Genomic DNA, 18,977 nt, shown 5'->3' with positions numbered 1-18,977 from the left:
ACAAAAACATGAAATGACTCAATCTCCTCTTGTGTGGCCGAACTCAGGCAATTCTTCAGTCTAAGAAGGAAATATACACTGAAAAACACATTAGGGAGGGATATCAACTAAAGGATAACTCATTACAGTGTAGTTTTTCCGAAGCTGTTTAGCAAAAAAAAAAAAAATAATAATAAATAAATAAAAAAAGGCCAAATTTCCATCAACAATATGATAACTTTGGAGCAGTTGTAAATAGTAAACTTTTAAATCAATTCCTTCTGGTCTTTAACCTACCTGCTGGACTCTAACCTACATCATTTTACAACGGATTCCAAGCAAGCATTGCAGATAATCAGATGCAGTATGTGGATTTAGTAAACGACCTTTACGATTTTCTTAGTAGCTGCATCAGATATACATGTCAAAATCAACAAGTTTTAAAATATACAATCCACTCGTCATCGAATATTTCATTACTTGCTTCTTGAAGGTCAATTTCCCTTGCGTAATCTGTTGCCGTTCTCTATTAATAAAACTCGTAAAAACAAACAACAAATGAACATGAAAAAACTCAAGTAAATATTTCAGCTTTATTTAACACTAACTGTACAATGAAAACAAGAACAACCATCAATAAGACTTAGAAACTAAAGTCATATCCTTCCCTGTAGCCAGAGGCGATTTTGCTGTGAGAGAGAGAGAGAGAGAACAATACCAGGCAAAACAACCTTCAAGCTATCAGGAAATATCAGCAGCTTTGCTTAAACCCTCGCCTGACTAGAGCTCACTGTTGAAAAGCATGTCGACCTTAGCCCTTACAGCATCAAAGTTTCCTGTCTAAGAATTATCTTTTAAATACTAAATATTTGGACGTGAAAATCATAAAATCCGTCAACTAAGATTAAGACAGGTGTTGTTTTTTTTATACTGGATATTGTACAAACTCTTAACAACAAAGACTAACAGATTCTGATTAACACTTCATGATAACTTTTTATAGCCCATATCAGAGGAGAATGAGCAGATAACATCTTCGCATTAAATAGCACCGTGACTTCACACCACAAAAACAATTATGGACAGACATCACAGATGTCATATTCATTGGATAACAAATCATAAGAAAGAAGACAGGTTGAAGTCAATCACAAGAAAAAGTTTTAGGACTTAAAGCTTTCCTTGCCACCACCTACGATTTACGAACGTGTTGTCTATTGTTAGGGTAAACTCACAAGTCAGGAAACTAGGGCTCTTTCCTAGATAGTGACTCCCCAGGGGTTGTAACCCGCTATGTTCTACCTTTGTGACGTGTTTAGTACAACCCCGTTGGGATGACCGTACAAACGTAAACAAAAGACTGTAAATATCATAAAGATAATGACCCCAAGAAATATTAGTCCTAGATAACGACCCCGAACTTTGTTGGGGTCACTATCTAGAAAAGATCCGAAACTAGACATCGATAAGAAACATTTCCAGAGTCATTCAAGTTTTGTCACACGCTGACCCTCAAATTTTTCTTAGTCCCTCCCCTACAAAATCAAAATCTTTCTCGTTATCCTCTTTCAGTTAAAAAGATAATAACGTCGTTGCTTCATGATCCTGATTAAGGTGCAGCTTTTCCCTCGCCCCCCCTTTCCGACGTGACACAGAACAAATGACGTGGTGACTAAGATACGTCAGACATTTGACATTCCTCTTTGACTATGCAATTACGTACAGGTATTCGTTGCCGACAGGGTAACGGCCTGTGTTCGTTGATAGAGTATACGATATAGTCCATATGATCATTTAAGACTCACGTTTTGGCAAAAGGACCTGAGTAGAATGACTATTTTGAACAATGTATCCTTGGGGAACGTGGACGTATATCAAGCAACAGGGGATTTCATACTATATCAAATATAACAATCACAAATTAATGCCTGAAAAAAACTTACTGTACAGCTTTTAATATTCTAAGCAATAAATGAAACGCGGACTTTTCATGATCACTTGAGAAATCTATAAACTTTGGGGTAAGCTTGCTTCCTACTCGGTTAAGAATCATATTCTTCGACCTACATGGAAGACAGTAATTAACAATAATTAGAAAAATCACTTTAGAGAGAAAATAAACCTTATTCCCAAACTCATGCAAAATAATACCTTTCCAAGAAGAGCCTAAAGTAGCTATGCTAGTTCTAAACCTTTCTGTTCACGTCAAAAATCGCATACTTTCAACAAAAGCGAGAAACTATTCATCTCTAACACAGGCATCAACATGTCACAAGGAATATTTCGAAAAGAGAAAGAAATCTACATTCTGGTGCATCATTATGCACAAACCCTGAGTCAGTAACAAAACTTCAACGGGTGCTTCGTTTCCACGAAAAACAAGAAAACAAAACTTAAGGAATCACAGTATGTTTTATTCCGACTGAGGAAGGGTCGGCGCATCTAGAGCTGCTTCTTCTGGTGAAAATAGATTTATCTGAACCATATTCAGGCTTTGGGAATACAGGGACTGAGACGTGTTTGAATGTCCAGACGACGTCGCTGTCAGCGCCTCTGATCTCGGGGGACCACCTCCTACATTGTGGAGCTTCATGTGCCTGGCCACGTGGTATTTGTAGGCCGACCTGTAGTCACAGTTGGGACACTCGTAGGGCTTCTCCCCAGTGTGGGTGCGCAGATGGCGTTTGAGGATTGATTGGAACATGAAGGACTGAGGACAATAAGGGCAATGGTGTTGCGCGATGATCTCTCGTTGAAAGAAGCCCCCCGGCCCTCCGTTTGACCCCTAGAATGAGATAAGAAATCGGTCAGAGTTCATTCAAACTTCTCATTTAAAAGTAGCATTTATTTCAGAGGCAATTACGTTTATCAAGAGTGACTTATGTTTGCATGGCGCTATTATGCAGCTGTCTTAGTTTATCTTTCTGGGGGAATTAAATTCATTTTTCTTTTCAAGTTTTGGCTTCAGCAGTATTGTTTGAATGTCAATGAAAGTGATTAACTTTAGAACTTGCAGGCAACAGACATGAACAGTTTTCTTTGTCAAAATTAATTTTTAGTATGCTATATTCTGTCGACAATTTTATCTCTTAGAATATACTGCATTTACAAATATATAATGAAACTCAATCTCATTCGATGATTAAAAGAGGGCTTCTTTCAGCAAGAACTTACCACACACTGAATAAATATTTGACTATGAGGAACAGCGTACAAATTCATATAGAAAATGCAAGAAAATTCAAGGATAATAATCAATCAACTAAAGATACATATACCAATTTTCTAAAACTTACACATAGGTTAAAATAAAATAAATGAAGATTTAATAATAGAATTACGTCATCAAAATGTTCTTGCTAAAATTATTTACAAGGTTTCTATTGATCAACAGTGCAACAATAAGAATAGTATCAAGATACATAATACTAATCTGTTGAAATCACATTATCAGAGAAGGAATTCGGCAAGTACATAACAAGGAGATGGAATTTCTAAATTTCCAAACTTTACAGAAACAAATAATTCATAACTGTTGTCTGTTGTACGAAGTTCGTAAGAATATCAGGTTCGTTCATGAAAGAGCAGTGAACAAACGACCTTGGCTTATCACAGCATACTAAGGAGCATTGTAAAAGATCAGAACTTTGTCTCGAGTAGAGTCAGTCTGTTGCTCACGTGAAAGAACACAAGATTTCTAACATTGAACAGTACCTATAGATCCTGCCCTTCAATGCAGAAGTAACAAAGAAGCAGCTAAGCTTAAGCATAACCGACTCTGAAAGTCTGCTTTTACCAGCTTCATTATTTGGTTAAAATTTACCAACTTCATGATGTCAATATATTTCCTGTTGCAAAGTCTCCACAGCGCTCTAAGAAGTATTGTTGCAATATCAAAATATGCAGACAAAAACAAAAGGAATATAAATAGTGCAAGGAAGATGCAAACTCTTGCCAATAAGTTAGGGGTGTTGTCGAGCCAGTAACTGTTGTAAGGTCCAGAAAACTTAAACGGAAAAGAATATTGTTAAAAGCCTATACAATGATCATGACTGGAGATTTTTCAAAAATATTGATAGAGAGAACCAACAAAATGAATGACAAAAAAATGAAGAAATGTGCGATTTTTCATACGAAAGATAATCAAGTAATTGATAACGTAATATCCAAGAGGAGTACATTACAAGCCCCTTATAATCTGCTCAAGCCTGAATTCACAATAAAAATTTAGACTCTTCTTATGCGGCAAGAACTGTATCACCAATACACATTTTTTACGCCTAAGTCCAGTGTGCCTTAATTTTTAAAGGTAATTTCACATCCTTCCTTACCATAAACATCGTATCTTTATCAGTGTTCACAGAACACACTTTTCTATGAGTCTCTTCAGGTTAATTAGCACAACATTTTGTCATTGAAACCTCTCGTTTGCACATATTCGGTTTCAACTCATCTGTCACAGACAAATTGTTTAGTCATGTCAACCCTTTGGAACTAGGATGTAAGTATACATATATGTAAATGTATATATTAACATATGTAGATGTGCATATGTATATATTTGTACTACCTATACATATGACATATGTACACCTGTATGTATGTATGCATGTGTGTGACGCTCCTTTTCCTAAAATCGGACAGGAAACATTGTTTCCAAACAGTTTCTAAACTGCTTGCAAACTGTTTCCAAGATTTCTAAACTGCTTGCAAACTGTTTCCAAGAAACTGTTTGCAGATTTCGTTTCCAAAGAATGGTTCCTAGTGTGGACAGGCCTTTATACCGTAGTGGCACTGCTGTCATTCGACTAAATGCCAAAATACTGTACTGTGTACGGTCGTTCATCGATATATATATATATATATATATATATATATATATATATATATATATATATATATATGTATATATATATATAAACGAAGTGATAATGTTTGTTTTCACAACTTCCCTGGACTTTATGAGTTTTATTTAACATTTCTTCCTACTTTCCACCGTATTTACCTTATGAGTTGTATTCAACATTTCCTCCCAAACTACCGTACCTGACCTTTTTATTTTTATTTAACATTTCTCGCTACCGTATGGAACCTTATGAGTATTATCTAACAGTACTTACTGTCTACCGTATTTGACTTATGAGTTTTGTTGAATGGTTCAGGCTTTATTTTGAGTTTTATTCAACATTTCCTGTTGTCTACCGTATTTTGACTTATGATTTTCATTTAACATTTTCCTATATTCTACCATATCTGACTTTATGAGTTGTGTTCAAAGTATACTCCTATTGTCTGTCGCATTTGGCCTCATGAGTTTTATCTAATATTTCTTCCTATTACCTATCCATATCTGAAAGGTAGTTTTGTACCAGGATATCGTTTTATTATTAGTTATTATAGTAGTGAAAAAAAAAACGTTCTTATTTAAAATTCATTAAAGCAAGAATTTAACGACGACAGGATAACCCACAAAGTGCCAACCACAACACTTTAAAATATTAACAGAAAACCTACAGAGGGAAAAAAAACTGTTTTAGAAACGGACGCAACGCCACCCCTTGTTACTCAAACTTTGAACGATCCCATTAACAACATGATGATCTACAGCGAAACGACTGCCGAATCACTGAAGTACTTTGGAAGCAAGGGCCTATATACTTCGAGACATGCACTGGCTAGCTCTAAATCATTTCATATCTGTAACTGATTCCTGGTTTGACTTATTTGATTCTCGAGTCGCTTACGACGAAGGACAAACAACAAATGCATATGGGTTGAACTTGCAAACAAAATACAAAACTTGAGTATTGGATAGCATGATTGATGAAGTATCATCCTTGAGGGTCTGTGGAAAGAAAAGGATTTTACCAGTTTCAGAAAGCTTCGTCACATCTTCCAAGTCCTGGTTGAGAACCACTGGTCTAGAGCATCACCTGTGTCAGTTAACCATCGGGTTAGATATCTTCTAGACCTAGGGAAAAAATAGCTCCCTCAAGGAATCAAATTATAATACTGCTGGCAGTTGTAAAGGCAATTACGTATCTTCTGATTGTTTTTCTTATCCACCTATTATAATGATAATAATCTCTTCAGCGGATAACTGGATTATGTTTGGAAAAGAATGGCATTACATGCACCACACCACCGACCTAAGGTTAAGTGATTTTGGAGAAGCTATAGAGGATGAAGGTCTGGAAACTTAGGAAGCTTTACTAAAGTACGTATATTTTCTGAATATACGCGCCAGCATGATACGACACACAGACAAGTGCAATAAGCAGAAAAGAGGGCAAATTATCAAAACCATCAAAGTCATTTTTGGAACGATTAAAACCATGGAAACTATGCTCAAATGTTAGCACGGAGAAAATGGACAAAACCGAGTAGAGGTGCTATCAAAAGGCTATCTACTTATATTGAGCACTTATCCCTTTACTGAATGATGCAATAACTTATTTTGTTCGTTGCCGTAATTACACATTTTGGACAGAGAAATTACCTTCTTGGGTAAAATTGCAAAGAACCTGAAAATGAATGAATGAAGTGCAAATATAATTTACTAAGTATGCGCATGTGTGTAGTTGAAGTATTTTGTTTAGTTATGGAACAAAATCTGTAGTCATATATATATATATATATATATATATATATACTATATATATATATATATATATCATTCGAGCTAAAAATGTCCTTTAACATCTAATTCGCTCTACCTCGGAATTGATATATTTTCATATATGTACCGAAGGGGAATTTTTAGTTAATAATTATTACGTCCCCTCATGGGATCGAACGGGAACAAAATCAGGACTGACAGTGACGTTATCAATTCGGCCAACAGAGAGCTACCAATGTCCTTTAATATCTAATTCGCTCTACCTCGGAATTGATATATTTTCATATATGTAAGGTCAGAATCAATATGAACTTATAGCCTCTCTGTTGGCCGAATTGATAACGTCACTGTCGGTCCTGATTTCGTTCCCGTCCGTTGGATGGTGGTTCGATCCCATGAGGGGACGAAATTATTATCAACTAAAAATTCCCCTTCGGTACATATATGAAAATATATCAATTCCGAGGTAGAGCAAATTAGATATTGAAGGATATTAAGGTAGCTCGAATGATTTATATGAATCACGGTGATGTGATAATTATATACACACACACACACATATATATTGATTTATTGAATGTAAAATTGCAGAAAAGGTTGAAAATTGATATTTGCATAGAAAAAAAGTGTGTACACTAGACAACAGATGGCAGTAGCGCTTGGCGTAGGCGGTAGTCGCCAAGGATAATGTACCGAAACAATGATATTTGGTCCATGGATGTCTAGCGTGAGTCTGGTATATAAAGGCCCAAAACGACGATTTTCGTTGGAGCTGAAACAAACAAGTGATTATAATAGTGTATCAAGTTTTGAGGAATATATGGTAATGTATTGTTTATCCATTTGGACGTTTTCTTGTGTGATGTAACGTTGGTTGCCACTAACTTTTTGATGTTACAGTGAATTATATGTTGTGTTGATGTAAAGCTTTGTGACTTGGGTATTATACTGTAAAATGCAGTGATTAGTGATTAGTAGTCTTGATGAAGTGCTGTATAGCGAGTCTTTGCTTTTGTGTAAAGCGTCCGTAATTTGTTTAATGTTCTGTTTGTGACTTTAATTTCCTTACTAGTTGTTATTAAAGTACATTTTAAGTTATAGTGAGTTGTCACTGTTTCCTGATATATTCTCCTCGTAAATCCTTACCATAGAGAGAAAGTTTTTTTTTTATGTTACATGGGGGCCTGTCAAACGAAACCCGAACGTATCCCTACTCAGTTTTTGCTCATTCTATCGAACGAAACTCAAACATATCCATACTCATTGTTTACTCATTCTATCGAACGAAACCCGAACGTATCCTTATTAATTGTTGCTTTCTTCATGTCGAACGTATTCGACCATAACTTGACGTATCCCTACTGTTAATTGCTTTTCAGTACTTCCATGTACTTTAGAGAGGGGGGAGAGTTGTGATAGTGTTAGTGCTATATTTGTCTTGCTGTGTTATTTTGAGCAGGTTATTAAAGATGTTTGATTTGAAAGATTTCATACGTAGTCCTAGTGGTGAAAAGTTAGAAGGTATAACTAAAATAGACTGGATTGTTCTAGCTAGGTACTATAATGTAGAAGTATCAGAATCTGCAAGGAAGCAAGAAATCTCAAATAAAGTAAGTGAGGCGCTAATGACTTTAGGCATTTTGTCTGATAAGGAAGGGTTGTTACTAATGAGTTGGGAAGGGCAAGAAACTGATAGCCAGCAAAGCGCTAGTGAGAATAATACAGAAGGTAGTGCAAGTGAAGAGGAAGGTGCCAAAGCCGTACGTGAAAAAACAAAGTCACGCAAGGTTAAACCAAAAAAGTCCAAATTTGTTTATGAAGGGATGAGTGTTGAGCAGATGCAGATTCATTTGCAAATAGTTAGATTAGAGAATGAGAAAGCTGTTGAACTAAAGAAGTTAGAAAATGAGAGAGCTGAAAAGGTTAGGAAGGTAGAAGCTGAAGTTGAGCAAAAAAAGATTGAAGTTGAGCAAAAGAGGATAGAGCTAGAGATGAAGAAACTTGAAGTAGAAGAAAAGTCCAGAGAAATACCAAAATCTTTTAGAATAGACAATGCAGTAAAAAGTGTACCAATTTTTGTTGAAAATGAAGTGGATGCATTTTTTTTACAATTTGAGAAAGAGTAGCAGAACAGCGTGAATGGCCGAGAACGTCATGGAGCACGTTGGTTCAAACCTCCTTTCGAGGAAAGGCTAGGGAAGTATTTGCTGCCTTATCTTTAGATGATTCTAAGGATTATGAGAGAGTTAAATCTGAAGTTTTGAAAGCTTATGAATGGGTGCCAGAGAGGTATAGAGAGAAGTTCAGAAGCTGGATAAAAAGAGACAGTCGTACTCATATGGAGTATGCACGGGAACAACGCCTGTGGTATGATAGGTGGATGAATGCCCGAGAAGTTAATGGTGATTTCGGTAAACTTCAGGAACTTATCTTGCTTGAGCAGTTCAAGGATGGTATTAATCCACTCATTAAAACATATTTGGATGAACGTGATGTAGATAATGTGGATGAAGCCACTAGATTGTCTGATAATTATGCATTGACCCATAAGCTATATAATACTGATGTCACTCCTAAAATTGGAAGGAGCAGAGTTTGGGAAGAGCAGCAAAATTACAAGGCACAAGGTAAGACTACGAGTTCACAGGTATCATCTCGTGGAGTCTATAATAAATCCTTTAATAGAGGTGGTAGAGGGGCAAGTCGATATAATTCTGGTCCTAGTGTTAGTGCTGGACAAGCAGGATACAGTGTAAATGATCAGTTTACACCTAGTTACCAAAATATAGGCGAAAATTTTAGAGATTTTGTATGTTTCAGTTGTGGCAAACCAGGACACATCAGTAGGAGTTGTCCACATCGCACAATAAACCGTCCAATTCAAGTGGTAAATAAAGTTAAAGATAAACCTGTACATTTTAAGGATGATCATAAACCTGAAAATACCATTGCATTGTTGAATCAACCACAAGCATGTGGTGACAGAGGTCCTTGTTTGTTTGCTTCTCCCCTTAGGCCAGGTAAGAGGTATTGTAACGATAGCATCGACAGTAATAATATATGTAATGTTGATGAGAATATAGGTTACAAAATAGGTAACAATGATGTTCAAAATGTTAGTAATGTTGGTTGTATAGAGGATATTGTAAAAGGAAATGGAGTGAGACTACCTGAAGAGAAGTCCACATCCAAAGGTACTGAATTGTATGACCCTTTTATGGGAGATGGTTGGTTACACCTCCCTTTTGTTGAAAAAAGGAAAGTAAGGTGGTTAAGAGATACCGGAGCGGTACAGTCTGTAATGATAAGAAATATGTATGACCAGTGGAAGGATACTGGAGAGTATGTACTTCTGCGTGGGTTTGGACCTGAATTTTCAGCTCCATTAGTAGAAGTAAGGTTAGAAACTCCGTTGTTTAATTTCGGGATATGTTAAAATTGCTTTGGTGAGAGAAATCCCAGTGTCAGGAGTAGAGTTAATTCTTGGAAATGATGTATGTGGAGACAAAGTTTTTGGTAGCAGTAATCCAATTTTGACAGAGAAACCCTTTAATTCTTCATTTATTACAGAAGTTGAATGTACATTTCCAAACTTATTTCCTGCTTGTGCAGTTACTACAAGAAGTAAGAGTGCCGAAGGAAAGGTAAATGATGACGACGGTTTGGATTTACAAAACTTGTTTAAAGATAGTCCGGAAACACTACAAGTAAGTAAAGTCAGTACTCCTTTGCGAATGCTGAAAGTTAATAAGGAAGAATTTGTTAAATCTCAAATTGAAGATGATAATTTGAAGGTAACAAGAGATAATGCCCTTGTTGATATAAATGATATCGAGAAGGAAGGCAAGTGTTACTTTTTAAAGGATGGAATCCTAATGAGGAAGTTCAAGAGTAGAAATGTTAATGATGTTGTAGAACAAGTGGTCATTCCAAGTAGTTATAGGAATTTTGTTCTAGGTATTGCTCATGACTGTAGTTATTCTGGTCATTTAGGTATAAACAAAACCTATGAGAAATTATTAAGGTATTTTTTTTTGCCTAAGATGCAGAAAGATTGTAGTGAATATTGTAAAAATTGTGATTTATGTCAAAAAGTAGGTAAAGCTCAACATGACCCTAAGGTGATGCCATTGCAACCCATTGAAGTTCCAGGAGAACCCTTTGAGAAACTGGTTTTGGATTGTGTAGGACCTCTGCCTAGGTCTAGCAAAGGTAACGAGTATTTGCTGACAATTATGTGTAGTGCTACCAGATTTCCAGAGGCTATTCCTTTAAGAACAGTGAGTGCTGATAAGATAATTGAAGCGCTTAACAAGTTCTTCTCGCTGGTAGGTTTGCCAAAAGAAGTTCAAACCGACCAAGGAACCAACTTTACGTCTAGAAAGTTTACCTCATTTTTAGCCTGTCAGAATATTAAGCATTGCTTATCGTCTCCTTATCACCCACAGAGCCAAGGAGTGGTCGAACGATTTCATCGAACCTTCAAAACCATGCTTCGCACGTACTGTTGTGAAAATGAAAAGGAATGGGATGTCTACGTACCAATGTTGCTATTTGCCGTTCGTGATAGCGTACATTCATCGTTGGTTATTCTCCTTTTCAGTTAGTATATGTCCATCAGGTAAGGTCACCCATGGAGGTGATAAAGAATCAGTTGATTTCAGATGAGAAGGATTCTAGCACGTTACAAGAAATGAAGGAAAAAATAAAGAAAATTTGGAAAGTAGCACATGAGAATCTTAAAGTAGTACAAGAAGAGATGAAAAGAAATTACGACAAAAAGGCTGCAAAACGTGAACTCGACATAGGAGATAAGGTTCTAGTGTATCTCCCTACAGCTGGTAAGGTTTTTAACCAGAAGTATATAGGACCTTGCACGGTGAAGGAAAAAGTAAGTGATGTTAATTATCGAATTCAATTTCCTACAGGACGGAGGAAAGTTAAAACTTTCCATATTAACAAATTAAAGAAGTATAACGAATCCAGTGGAGTGTTGTCAATTGCAAAAGAGGATGATGAAAAAGACGTTGAAGAAGAAATTGAACTTAGATTAAAAAATACAGATTATTTGAGTGATGATGAAAAATTTAGGAAGTTATGTATTCATTTATCTGATGAACAGCAGCATGATTTTAAAGTGCTAATTCAAAACTTTTCAGATCTATTTTCAGACCATCCTAAAAGGATAAAAGGAGTACAACATAAAATCAGGTTGAGAGAAGAGACTCCAATAAGTCAGCGTCCATACAGAATGTCGCCGAGGCAACAACAACAGTTAAAGACCGAAGTTGCTTATTTACTGAAACACGGACTAGCAGAGGAAAGCCATAGTGAATGGGCTAGCCCATGTATTCTAGTCGACAAACCTGACGGAAGTGCAAGAATGTGTACAGACTATCGAAAGGTAAATAATGTAACTATAAAAGATTCATATCCTATGCCCAGAGTAGAAGATATAATTGATAATGTAGCAAAGTTTCCTTTTTTAAGTAAAATTGATTTATTGAAAGGATACTATCAAATTGAGTTAGACAAAAACAGCAGGGATATTGCTGCATTTGTTGCACCCCATGGACTTTATAATTATAAGGTAATGCCATTTGGTTTATGTAATGCACCTCTGACATTCCAACGTCAGATGAATTATATCTTGAAGGATTTCGAAGGTGTATTTGTTTATTTAGATGACATTATTATTGTTGGAGAAACCTGGGAAGATCACATTAAAAAAGTATATGATGTTTTTAAGAGGTTATTAGAATTTAATGTTACGATAAACCTTGCCAAATGTGAATTTGGAAAAACTACAGTTCAATATTTAGGTCATGAAATAGGAAGTGGCCAAGTGAAACCTGTTGATTGTCATATTGAGGTCATAAAGAATTTGACCCTCCCTACATCTAAACGTGGAGTGATGAAATTTTTGGGAACAGTGGGGTATTACAGAAAATTTTGTAAGAACTTTTCAGATGTAGCCTACCCATTAACAGAGTTGCTGAAAAAGGATGTGAAGTTTGTGTGGTCAAAGGAATGTGACGATGCCTTCAATAAACTTAAGCTCATGTTAATGTCTATGCCAGTACTGAAATCCCCAGACTTTAATCTACCATTCAAGTTACATGTAGACTCCAGTGAAGTAGGAGCTGGCAGTGTATTATTACAGGAACATAATGGTGTTTTACACCCTGTATCTTACTTTTCAAAGAAATATAATAGCCACCAGTTAAATTACAGTATTGTTGAAAAAGAAGCTTTAAGTTTAATTTTGAGTTTAATGCACTTTGAGATATACTTGCTTAACAGTAACTTTGAAATAGACGTATATACTGATAATAACCCTTTAACCTTTATTAATAAATGTAAGCACAACAATAAGAGAATTTTAAGATGGTCTTTATTTTTGCAACCATTCAAACTAAATATTCACCATAGCAGGCAAAGAAAATGTCATTGCAGATTCTCTCTCTAGATCTGTTGATTATTTAAAGGAAAGTGCTTGTTACCAACGACGTGGCAGTCTCCGACAGTTGCTAAATGGAAGTAGCTAATGTTTAAGACTGTAAGAGTGAAAATTCAGAATGGACTGAGAGAGAGCCGCTGAGTTAAAAGGGGGGGAATGTAAAGGAATATTGATTTATTGAATGTAAAATTGCAGAAAAGGTTGAAAATTGATATTTGCATAGAAAAAAAGTGTGTACACTAGACAACAGATGGCAGTAGCGCTTGGCGTAGGCGGTAGTCGCCAAGGATAATGTACCAAAACAATGATATTTGGTCCATGGATGTCTAGCGTGAGTCTGGTATATAAAGGCCCAAAACGACGATTTTCGTTAGAGCTGAAACAAACAAGTGATTATATAGTGTATCAAGTTTTGAGGAATATATGGTAATGTATTGTTTATCCATTTGGACGTTTTCTTGTGTGATGTAACGTTGGTTGCCACTAACTTTTTGATGTTACAGTGAATTATATGTTGTGTTGATGTAAAGCTTTGTGACTTGGGTATTATACTGTAAAATGCAGTGATTAGTGATTAGTAGTCTTGATGAAGTGCTGTATAGCGAGTCTTTGCTTTGTGTAAAGCGTCCGTAATTTGTTTAATGTTCTGTTTGTGACTTTAATTTCCTTACTAGTTGTTATTAAAGTACATTTTAAGTTATAGTGAGTTGTCACTGTTTCCTGATATATTCTCCTCGTAAATCCTTACCATAGAGAGAGATTTTTTTTTTATGTTACAATATATATATAATATATATATTATATATATATATATATATATATCTAGATATAGATATAGATATGTAAACGAGATATTTATCTAGTTTTTTTTATTTGGTAAATGTGGAACCCCGAGTGTCAGGCAAACTGACACACACAATCCTCTCTCTCTCTCTCCCTCTCCAGCGATCAACGGCACAGCTCCCCCCCCACTCTCTCAAGCGGGGGATCAACGGCACGCCTCCCCCCCCCCCCCTCCCCCCCCCCCCCCCCTCTCCTCTCTCTCTCTCAGCGACCGCTCCCTCTCTCTCTCTCTCTCTCTCGACAACCTCTCACCATTCTAACAGGTCATCAAATGAGAGACTTGCATTACAAAAATACAACATTTATTTAACAATGGAAAGACAATAAATCAAGTCTCACAGACAAACTAACTTAGTTAAACCCCCAATATGTAAAAGTCTTAATCAGTAATTAGTCACACCAATCTCTTCCATATGGGACTCTCTATCCCCCTAGGACTCTCGGTCCCCCCTTCGCCAGAATCGTCTGTTACAAAGACACGAGAAACACACTCATTAACACACATAAGTTTAAAGACAAAGTTAAAGATTAAACATTCTTACAATGTATTAACAGGCCATTCCTTTGGCTAAAGTAAAGGTAACATTTACCCATTCCCAACCGGAATATTACGCACAGAAACAAATAAACTTTCAAAGAGCTATCCCCAGCATCTTGCCTTTCTCCCACAGACGTCTCTAAAAGTCTCCCCCATAGACTTAGCTAATGATACCATTATCAAAGGAAGAGGTGAACACGTACATTTGAATGCACACTTTGTCAACGGCCCTTGTTACTGGCTACAACCAGTTTCCCAAAGGCACTTTGAAAAAGACCCATGAACTCATGAACATTGACCCGCCTAACTATGCACTTTTCATATCACACCACCCAGAAATCATTTATCAGCTTTATCAGGTCGTTGCTTCGGCTCTGTTCTCCGCATTCCAAAAAGGTCACAGCACATCACATTATGCTATTAAATATATCATTAATTATAACCCTAGGACTCACAGAGCTCGGCCACCAAAATTGCTAGCACCTGCCTAGCAAATGGTCAAACAAAACAGCTTATATAATATAAAAACATTGGCTGGCTCAAAATGAAATATAAGTAATAACTGCACGTCTCTGGCATTATAAAGTAAAGTCTAATCACGCTTCATCTCCAATAACACTAGACACATTTTCTCTCATCCTGGATTCTTGAATATCCCTCTTTGTCTGCAACTTCCAGCATTCTGTAGTACGCTGTAGGAAGACAGAATGCCTCCCTCCTTGAAGACGAAAAATGCTGTAGAACTCTGTAGACTCGCAGAAACTCTCGTAATCACCCTGGATAAACGACAGCGACATCTCTGCACGGCTGGTGGACGTCTTGCTAGCGTCAGGGAACGACTTTTTGTGTGTTAGTATGTCAGTCAAGTCATCGGTCAATCAAAAAAGAATAAACCCCAGACATACTACTTCTATCAAACAATGACCTCAAAACGTCAGAAATACTAACTGAACGTCTCCCAACTAACTCCATCCAATATGACCACTAAATCATAAGTCATTATCATAACTCGCAAAGGAAAAAAAACATCAAGTTCTCTAACTCAATTCTCCAAACTCACACATCAGCATACACAACTCAGAACTCACAGTAACTCCACGGGCTTCTGCACTCACATTTCAAACTCGAATGTTCTCACAAGTAAAAAAAAAAAAAAAAAAAAAAAAAAAAAGAAAAAAAACACTGAGCCCAAGAAAAAAAAAGTCACGTAACAAGCCCAGACCCAAAAATGTTCTCTCAAGCTCTGACATTACAGCAACTCACAAACTCAGTAAAAATCTCCAATCTTTAACAGCAAAACCCCTTTACTGCTCATATAATTAATTACAATGAGACTTAATGTCAAACGCCCATTTACGTAAAACACAACCCCGATATATTACATCTCCCGTCCAGAAAGAAATGCTATTTAAAACTCAACCCCAATTACATCTCTCATAGGAAAAGGAAGAAAAATAAATGCCCCATGTATAGTTACGAAATTTTTTGACATCGCAACTTTCATCGACTGACACGGCCAGAAAGCAAACTCTTACACTATTGTCAACATTTCCCGATATTGCAAAAACTCTGAGCAATCACCACCAAAGGAAAGGAATCAGCACACCGGACACATCACAACGGTTTCAGCAGAAAATCCACCTGCGGACGTGTGCCCAAACAGCAGCACAAAAAACTGTCTAGTCAGACTCGCAAGTTCGGAAACTCATGATTCTCAAAAAAACTTCTATACCGACATGAAGTAAGCACATTTCACAAAATTAACTCCAGGATATGACTAAGCTGCTCAAAGACTGTCTTGAAGACATTTCTCTCACATGACACTGCCCAATTATATAAAAAAAAATATCACCTATTCATGATAAAAAAAACTATGATAAACTTGTAATTCAGCAATAATATGCCTCCAAAAATAATATCTCCATAGGACCACAATTATATGCCTCCAAATAGTCACGAAACCAAAAAGAAAGAACCACAGAACTCTTCTCTTGGCTCGAGAAAAAACTCCCAGAGAAATTAAACTAAAAAATCATAACCACAAAAAAGGTCACCCCTGCCAAAGATCAGTTCCACCTCCATATATATAAATATGTGACACCATATTAATAATAACACCACTCCAGTGATAAAAATATTTCCTCCATTTAATTAGTAACCACACCACCATATTCCCTCTTATTTCTCCAATGACCACATGTTAATAAAAAAACCACCACTCCAGGAATAAAAAAAATATTCACCTCTATTTCGGCATATAAAAAATACTTACCTCTATTTCACCAATAACTCCATGTGGAATAAAACAAGGCTCCAAAGAATATATCTCCAAGCAGGATAATAAAAAAAATGAAATCCCATCTCCAAAAAAATGTGCACTCAAAGCATCCAGCTGACCCACTCACAAATATTGCCCCATATATCTCCTCAAAAATGTGTCTCCATTTGCAACAAAGATGGCTGCAAAATAATTGAACTAAACATAGCTCTCACCACCATATGCAAATATCAAATGGCCAAAAATATATATCTCCAATATATTATATCTCAAATTATAACTCCAAAATAATATACCTCCAATTCTCCAGGGAATAACTCAATGTTATAGTAAAAAACTATAAACTCTCTCCTTAGCAAAACTGCTGAAAAAGGTCAAAAACTCGGCAAATAAAAAGTGTCTAGAAAATTCTAGAAAAAATCATCAGTGTGCCACAACTCATTATAACAGAACTCCAAATTCACAGTGTCTAAGCCAAGACTTCTCCATATGCACTACGACATAAGCCACTAGAAACTTAACGTATGCATTAAAAAAAAAAATGCAAAAATTCTCCCATAAATCTCTTTGCAGCATCAAACAGCTGAAAACACAAACACGTTCCCAAACAATGACTCTAAGTCACGAACTGAGATATTAAAAAAATATTCACACAAACTGGAGAGAAAAAGTAAATTCAAATTCACCCTTGATAAAAAAAACTTGTGTCAGCGATGGCTAACTTCCAAAAAAGGAGAAAAGAAAAATCAACGGCATTATTAACTATCCCCCGGGACTCACGTATGTCAAGCAATTATCTGCTGAACTCATAAAACAGGAAAAAAAAAATGTGTTGTTAGTTCCTCCCAAATTCAAAAAAGATTTCACCACCCTTGATAGCATCACAGCACCCACATATTAGTACAAAAAAAATCAGTATCAGAAGTATCACTATCAGCAAAACCACCAAAATTGCTACCATGAAAATCAATAGTATTAGTATAAAAAACATCACTAATGTTAATGCTTGTCCATTCACCCAAAAACTCAGCACAAAATTCACCAAGATTCAGCAAAACTCGTCACTCATGAATTACTGAAATATTCTCCAAAGTTATAACAATTCAACAAATAATTAACCCCAAAAATTCTCCCATAATTCATTGTAATAATTCTCCATAATTTAATTATCTACAATAATTATAAAATAATCTCCCATGAAATATCTCAAATCTCTATTAAAATGTGTCAAGTAATGATAATTACATACACTTAAGTAACCCTCCCGTGACATATCTCATACAATAATAATAATTCTTAATAATAACAATAATAATTCTCCTGCAAAGATCTCAAGTAAGGGTGCAATTCCCCTAGTATACACTAGTATTGCCAAACCCACAGTATACGCCACCATTGCCACACCCAAAATCAACACCATTCGACACCAATCACCGGCATTCACCCTTACTCAGCACCATTTTAAAGTAATCTCTCCAACACAATAAAAATAATACTAATCTCTGTGTCCCCATTATATTTGTGCATTCCAAGGCATAAGGAAAACTTACGCATATCCCATGCATTTCAATTCCTTTTCTCTTCATTCAAGAGAAAGAAAATCTCTTTTCATTTCCTTTTTTCTTCATCCAAGAGAAAGAAAATCTCTTTTCTAAAAAAAACCTCTACGGGCATTTCACGTCATCAACTAATCAATCAGCTGATGTCTTGGCATTGGAAAATCATTTTCAAAGGGCAAATTCGTCCCCCGATACCCCGACAAGAAGAAAAAAAAGTAATAGTTCACCCCCACTGAGAAAAAAAAAGTTTCACCCTCCACCAGGCGTTGAAACACCCCCCAGTCAAGCGATAGAACACCCCCCATTGAACAGTGTCTGAGTATCCCCCCAAGGTATACACCAGTAGTAGTAGCAGTACCCTCCCGGTAAGCAATGCCCTCAAGGAAGGCAGTACTCCCCTTGCAATACCCCCGAGGCAAGCCAGTACCCACCTTGCCTTGCAACGCCTCTCTGCGCCAGTTAGCAGAAATTGCTGAGCCCGTAAAAATGGGTGGCCGCTCTGTCTCCAAGCCAAAATGCAACCCAAGCACAGTTCACATGCATGAAAACTTTTTCAGACACACGTACATGTTAAACAAAGACGAATGCGTCTATTCTAAACACACGCCAATAAAGAAAAACATGTCACTTTCTGCTACTATGGGAAAAAAATGTGGTATTTTAAACCAGTTCCATTACACTGAATTATTTCAAAAACCCTC

At 36.4% G+C, this 18,977-nt stretch overlaps 1 protein-coding gene across 2 annotated transcripts in view; it reads right to left on the bottom strand.

The window, feature by feature from the left end:
• Positions 1-561: 561 nt before the first annotated feature.
• LOC135216394 (protein tramtrack, beta isoform-like) overlaps positions 562-18,977 on the bottom strand; it is a 257,636-nt gene continuing 239,220 nt past the window's right edge. Inside the window, exon 5 of one of the 2 annotated variants that reach the window (XM_064251671.1) lies at positions 562-2,764. In XM_064251671.1, the coding sequence (XP_064107741.1) occupies positions 2,393-2,764 (372 nt within the window). In that variant the 3' untranslated portion in view covers positions 562-2,392. The remainder of the gene's footprint in view (positions 2,765-18,977) is intronic. The other variant, XM_064251676.1, reaches the window with a different exon arrangement.

This window comes from Macrobrachium nipponense, chromosome 6, assembly GCF_015104395.2.
Source record: "Macrobrachium nipponense isolate FS-2020 chromosome 6, ASM1510439v2, whole genome shotgun sequence".
In the NCBI taxonomy this organism is placed as follows: Eukaryota; Metazoa; Arthropoda; class Malacostraca; order Decapoda; family Palaemonidae; genus Macrobrachium; species Macrobrachium nipponense.
The sequence above is the reverse complement of the archived record's forward strand: the minus strand, read 5'-3'. Positions and strand labels throughout refer to the sequence as shown.